The sequence below is a fragment of the Dipteris shenzhenensis genome, chromosome 16 (assembly GCF_047967505.1).
Source record: "Dipteris shenzhenensis isolate YYH24624 ecotype China chromosome 16, Dip_SZ_1.0, whole genome shotgun sequence".
In the NCBI taxonomy this organism is placed as follows: domain Eukaryota; kingdom Viridiplantae; phylum Streptophyta; class Polypodiopsida; order Gleicheniales; family Dipteridaceae; genus Dipteris; species Dipteris shenzhenensis.
In genome coordinates this window covers 28176639-28183863 of record NC_141611.1, presented here as the reverse complement: position 1 = coordinate 28183863, position 7225 = coordinate 28176639, and the positions used below count along the sequence as shown (strand labels likewise).

The 7225-nt window shown below is 39.6% G+C and overlaps 1 protein-coding gene across 1 annotated transcript; it reads right to left on the bottom strand.

Annotated features, from left to right (window-relative positions):
• Nucleotides 1-891: 891 nt before the first annotated feature.
• On the bottom strand, nucleotides 892-2552 carry LOC147892783 (berberine bridge enzyme-like D-2). The gene has a single exon (XM_087386786.1). The coding sequence runs from the start codon at nucleotides 2550-2552 to the stop codon at nucleotides 933-935; it is 1620 nt and encodes a 539-aa protein (XP_087242912.1). The 3' UTR covers nucleotides 892-932.
• Nucleotides 2553-7225: the final 4673 nt, after the last annotated feature.

The window sequence follows — 7225 nt, the reverse complement described above, 5'->3', positions numbered from 1 at the left end:
GATGTCCTTCTGTCATCTACTGTCGAGCCATCTAACTGATCTTCACCGAGCGCATACATAGAAGAATGTAGACCCCTTGAACTGCGATCACATACAGCTACATCGAGAATATAATTTCTTTTGTGGGATTGGAACGCTGAACCAAGGCAGGCCAAGAACCATGAGGACTAACTTGGGTGCCTCACAAAGGCACTAAGACAATTGTTACAACAGTCCTACAACCATCGAATGTGCCAGAGAACCCCGTGAAGCTAAAACCTGATAATGAAAACACAAATTCTCAAAAGAGGAAGATGCGAATGGATTCTCGCTGCACACAATGCCCATCACAAGCACCGCCATAGCACGTATTTTGCTCCACCAAAAAAACTTCACTTGCTAATCACGTTCACCCAAGAAATTGAACACTCATAATGCCAAAATGTTTAATTCCTCAAATCTCAGAATTCTCCCTTTCAAAAAAAATTTGATGTCCTCACTATAGCCTATTCCCTAGGGACCCAAGGAACATCTAGGAAAGTTCCTCCGCTCTTAAATGTCACGTGACCATAGTCCGTGTCACACGAATGTGCATCCCGTGGAATGCCCCACGATGTTCCTGAGGAAAGCATGCGTGACATGTTTAGACTATAACATTAAATCAAGTCCACAGAACTGCCTAGTCTACATTGACAAAGCGAACGCAAATGTTTCATCGTTGGTTTAGATCGTACTTCCATGTAGCGAGACGATAGACTTTGTCATGTTACATCTTGAACTACAAATTCAGACCATACAGACCCAGGAGCTCAGATATTAGAAATCACGTGAACATAACATCAGCGATTCGAGTCTTGATATGAAGAAGACAACTGATACATTGAGAGGAACGAGAGTCGAGTGCGAGAAAATAGAGGGATCGGAGCAACAGAAGATATATTCATAGCCAAACCTCAGACTGAAATTACCAAGTTGCTATGAGGCGGTAGCAAAGAATCCTCCACCTGAGGATTATAATTTTCCAGCAGTGGGATGCTTTGAGGGTGGCGAAACACATTGTTCGGATCCACACGGCTCTTAATTTCTGCCAAACGATAGAAGTTCTGAGAAAAATAGCTTTGGCCCCAAGTAGTCTGCGCCTGTGCAAAGCTAGAATTGGTGCCCAGGTCAAGATCCAAGTAGCCAGCATACGCTTGCCTTGGATTCTGCGATACATATGTAGCCATGTAGTTGTATAATCTTTTCGTCCAAGGGAGGAGGAACTGTTCTGGCGATCCTGTATCGTTTGTCCAATCTGCATGATATTGTATGACGAACAAGTTCCCAGCTCTGTGTGGGAAAGCGATGCTATCTGCAGGTATTCTCGCCATCATCCCTCCATACGGTTCCAAAAGCAAGCTTCCCAAGCTTGGATTTGCCTCTAGGAAGTCAAAGGCTCCTGCCCATCCTTCTCTCGGAATGGGATGTTGCACGTAATCAGATTTGGCTTTGAAAAAATTCTTCGCCGTGTTGAATCTATCTGCCAGTCTGCTCGGGCTGTTTACACGTCCTACGTTGGCCACTGCTTCTATCCAGGTCCCTTCCAGGCAGTCCCCAGCCGTGAGCTCAAGCTCAGGAAATATATCGTTCATTAGTGCAAGAGTCTCATTTAGAGGCCCCAAATGATACCCATAGAACAGAGCACCGAGGTTTCCTTCGACGGTGCCACCCCCGTACAGATACACAACAATCTGGATGTTCTCAGGTGCGGTTAGAGGAGCCACTGTCTGCCATCTGAAGATCAGTTCATTGAGCTCCTCCCTATCGGTTCTCCACACATTAAATGCCGTCACTCTTGGAGTAACTGGAACGAGACGGATTCTCCAGGCAACGACAATTCCCCAGGTTCCTCCTCCGCCACCACGGATAGCCCAGAAATGGTCCTCCCCCATGCTCTGCCGGTCTAGGAGGTCACCGTTGGCATCCACAAGGAGTGCATCAATCACGTTATCTGCAGCAAGGCCATACATTCGAGAGAGGAAACTGTATCCCCCTGCGCTTATGTGTCCACCGGCTCCCACAGTGGGACAGACACCGGCGGGAAATCCTAAGTCGGAGGTCCTTTGTGATATCGCATAGTAGAGCTGCCCCAGCGTAATTCCAGCTTCAGTCCATGCTGTCCTGGACTCTAAATCAATCTCAACGGATTGCAGGTTCATCAGGTCAATGACCACAAAGGGGCGATCGGCAATGAAGGAAAGGCCTTCGTAGTCGTGTCCTCCGCTGCGCACACGCAGTTCCCATCCGTTGTCGAGGGAGCAGGAGAGAGCTTTTTGCACTTGCTGGGGAGAGTTTGGAAGGATGAGAACAGAGGGAGTGGGCACTCCGGGCTCTTGGAAGCGGAGGTTTTGTATGGAGAAGTCAAGGAGGCGGTAAAAAGTGGCAGGGTCGGAGGCGAGGGTGGTGAAGTTGTGAAGGCCACCATCGTCCTGGAGGCAGCTGAGCAAGCCTGGGAGGTCACCAGAAGAGTGGACGAGGGTAAGGATGAAGGCCAAGCAGAAGATGAAGAGGTAGAAGAACACGTTGGAGGCCATAGCTAGGACCATAGACTACAAACTTCCACAAATATCGAACCGCTCTAGTTCTTCGTATATATAATACCGTCAATCGTTTATTCTATAGAGAGCAGTCACACGAGACAATTGATTGGGGGCAATTGATTGGGGACAGCGACCTACCCAAGTTACAACCAAAAAATAATCAAGAAAAGTAGGTGTGGTTGTCTTGTTCATCTAAAGCAAGTTGTTCACTAGTTCGCTCTCTATGAACATATGAACGATCGTATTCTTTCCAATCTATTCTAAGAACATATGGACGGAACATGAGAGAGTATCCTATTCTTTCCTATCTTTGTGTGAACATGACAGATTATCTTATTTACCTCGGTGTCACCATTCTCTAAAATTATGGTTGAGGCCATAAATCATAATAAGTATGATTATCTAGCTCCAAATCAATATAAACATATATGTTATAGTTATCCTTAGACTCTAGATCTTGGGACCCATTATAATGATCATGAAATAAAAAAATGGATGAGCGTATAGGTTATCCAAGATCATGAGGTCATGCCATTGGTTTTGTAATCCCCCTACCAACACACATGGTCTCACACCCCAAAAGTAGTTCCACGATTGGCTAACCTGTTGACTCTTGTTAAAATATTATTGTCAAATGCCTTAAGGGCTACTTCTCTAAAGTTTTTAGGTGATCAATGTAGTCTTCCTAATATGGTACTTCTTCCTTGTCACCGTTGTCTTCCTGTACTATTGGTTGTGCCTATCGATCTATCCTTTTGGCTTCTTGGACCTGAAATTTCTCTTGTCACATGATTAGATGAGTGGTGCAATCTTGTAAGAGATAGTGGATCTTCCTTTTTGTCTTGTCAATGCTTTGGCAAACATATAATGGTTAGCACTTTTGAATTCCAAAGAGGCTATCTTGGGTCAATTTTTGAAAGATGATAGTGTATTTTATGTTCTTAACCCAACAATATAGAGTCATTACCTAGTTTAAATTCACATGTAGTCAAACCCTCTATTTATTAATTTTTGACTTCATGTTTAAAACCATGATCTTGTGCTTGGTTAGATCCATGATCTTATTCTTGACACATGTAGTCAAACCCTCTATTTACTACTTTTTGGATTCATGGTTAGAACCATGATATTATTCTTGTCTCATCGCACAAATAAAGTTTTATTTATTGCCATTGTCTTTATTTTTTTCTTTTATAGTATCATTTTCTTTTTCTTTCCTTCTCCCATCCTTTTTTTCTTGTATGCATTTATTTATTTTTATTTTCCTTTATTCCTTTAGTTTTTTTTTTCTTTCTCTCAAAGGAATATGAGGCATGCATCAAAGTCCTTGTCAAAATACCAATGATTCACTTTACACTTAACATGACTTTGATTGTGCATTGTCGGGCATTTTTCCAAGATGTGCTGCAACTGTATTGAATTGATTCCTTGCCTCAGTTGTGTGCTTATTTTTCTTTTTCCCTATAGTTTGAGGTAAGAATTGTTCTTACCCAAGCTTCATCTATTCCTTAATTTGTGTCACTCTATCCAATTATTTTTTATTTCATTCATCAGTCCTAATGGATTTGAGAAATTTAGTTTGGCCAAGTGTTGTTATTAGGGGTAATGTCCCTTATTGCACCTATGTCTTTAGTTTTATGCCTGTCTATCTCGGGGAGGTCACTCATCTTATGTAACCCTATCACGTGAGTTCAACAGAAGGATATTTTTAATTTTGAAAATTTACATAATTTAACTTACATAAGGGATTATTTAAAATGTTTTTAGAAAAAAATTACAGATTTGTATAGAAAAAGGGTACATTTTATTAATGAAAAATATACCGATAAGGGATTTTACAAATAAGCCTTGAACGCATGTGATATAGAGAGTTTATACATAGTGACCCCCCCGAGCTGTCTATTTTGTGATATTCTCTACCACCTTTTAGTAATATAGCCATAGCCTTTTGACTACTTCTCAATTCTCTATGAAATTTATATCAACAGCAAGCTCATTCAAAGATGCATGTAGCTATAGCCCAACATTTTTGTATGAGTTCTTTATCAAAATTTGGAGGTCTTTATGTTTAGTCAAAGATTTGACGATAGTTTTGAGCTTCCTTATGAAGTGCTAGCATAAAGTACTAATGTTATCTTGAAATGGGCCTATCCAACAAAATCAACCTCTTGAACTTCCTTGATACACCTTAGATCCTATCACTAGGCCACAAATATTTTTTAAGACAATGCATTTCTCTTCTCTTCTGTAGCTCGTCAAGATGAAATCCAAGCCTTTCCTAATCATTTACTTATTCCCATGCTAGGACTATAATGGGAATTGGCGTATGAACATGTTTATCATTATTTAAGAGAAGAAAGGAAATAAGATCTCTTGTTCTCCCTCTTGCATAAATGTTGTAGTTTTTCCTACATGAGATGTGTGACGATGTTGTGGTGCTAATGTGAAAATTGGATTAGAGATATATGTTACCCTATTTTCCAAGAAGAAAAATGTTGTGCCCTTGTCTTGTGGCATCATATGAGAGGGGACCTTATTCCTAAGTGAAAGAATTTGCATACTAAAAAGTCTATGCAAACTCCTTTCAAACATTGTGGAGTTAAGGTTCTTAGAGTACTAGGGTCCTATCTCCTTACCAAAGTCTATTATTTATTTCTAATATGCATGCTACCTACAAGTACCTCAAATAAAAGGTGCATATGGAGGCCTTTGTTTAGTTCCTCTTCCTAACTCTACTAGTCTAGAATGTCCTCTTACTTATAATCCATTCACTATATATGCATTTGGGATGAAGGCAAGTTTAGATATTCAATCATCACTAAATTTTACTTTTGATTCAAAATATGTGTGTATGAGTTGGTTCATAGCCTCCATTACAAGTGTTTATCCATTACTTGAAACCAGCCTTCATTCAAAAAACAAAGACCATTGTAAAGAGTTGCTAGAGAAGTTCTTGATATCTCCTATGCCCAACGTGGGATGTTAGAGAAGGTTTCTAGAAGGGAGATAATTTTAGATGCGTGGTTAATAAGGAAATCTTACTTACAAGCTGTGCACTGACTTTGTTATTTGAGATAGGCTTATCAGTGTTGGGAAAATAATCATGGCATATGGATCCCTATGTACTAATATATAATGGATGCAACAAGGATAGAGATACATTTTCAAAAAGGTGAATTCCAATTTTTTAGGTTATAGATAGTTGGATCTTGAAGCACATTTGAGAATACGTTGCTCTCACCTTTGATGACTTAGACTTTTTCTTTACATTGAATTGAAAGGAGATGATTGTGAGCAAAAGGCTCCTTTGCCATTTATACTTTGACTGAATAAATTTGATAGGTTTTGAAGTGGTAAATAATATGTGAAGTAAAACTTAGCAATTTTTGGATTGTAGGCATTGAGTCTATTATTATTTTGTCTATTGAAATGTGATTACTTTTGGAAAAGCATGTCATTGTCTAACTACACCTCGAAAGAGTACCATAGTAGTGATCCCACATGTAGGCATACGTTGTATAAAATTTCTAAAGTTCTAGGTCCCAAATATTGAGGGAGAGTGCACATTGTAGATGCTCTTCCATAGGAGGTGGAAGCTATGGTGTAGAAGCTTCATCCTAAGATTCACCAACTCTAACCTAGACCATTGATAGACAAAAAACCATATAATCATGGATCATAGAGGTGAATCAATGATGATGGATGTACCAGCTATGTGATTTGGTATTCAAGAAACTCATGTTGGTCTTTTTACACCATCTAGATAACAAAAAGAAAGGGTTATAAACTCCTTATAGGAGCAAAATATCCTATGCTCAATTAGTGGGAGTCCAATTATCAGTGGTGATAAAGTGGAGATGAGAGTGGGAGATCCACTGGTGGATGTTTTGTCATTTAAACTTCATGCCCAATCAGCATCTGTATATCCATGGAAGTGTAAGTTAAATGACTTGGCATAATGTAGTTCATGATCCCATATACCATGAAGGTATATGACTACTCTCTTTGCTACAAGGAGGAGAGTCTTCTTGAGATTTTGTATGAATTGAATGACCACACTGACCAAATAAGAAACGTTAGACATGGTCATAGTCAAGTAGATAAAGTTGCCAATGAGCTACTTGTATTGAGGAGGATCTAAATTTGGAGAATTGTCAAGTGCTGGACAATTTCATGTTTCATTCCATAGGAGTAGGGAGTGGCTTACAATCATGTAAATGAAATTGCTTAAGTACCATTTGAGTATAATTGCCCTAAGAAAGTGTAATGCTTGTGATCTTGATAAAATCATGGAGTTCTCCCATACCATTCATGTCAAACTCTGAGGTGTGATGACTCTTAGATTTGAGATGAAATGCACATTTGAACTAGTGATGATCAAGTCATCAACATAAAGCACTATAAGAAGGATGTTTTTTGTAGTCTTTCTAATAGAAAGAGATGGATTTGAATATGATGGATGAAAACTAGCTATTAGACAGTGACAAATGAATCCTTGTATTCCATGCACAAGGGGCTTATTTCAAACCATAGAGTGATTTCTACAAGTTGCAGACCTCGTGTTCCATCCTGCTAAAAGCATACCTTGGAGGTTGCGTCATGTAGATTTGAACCACATCCAAAAACCATCAAAGAAGGAATTCTTTGCAATAATCTGATGAATGGGC

Excerpts from the sequence above, each read along its gene's own strand:
- LOC147892783 (XM_087386786.1), bottom strand. The coding sequence starts at position 2,552 with ATGGCCTCCAACGTGTTCTTCTACCTCTTCATCTTCTGCTTGGCCTTC.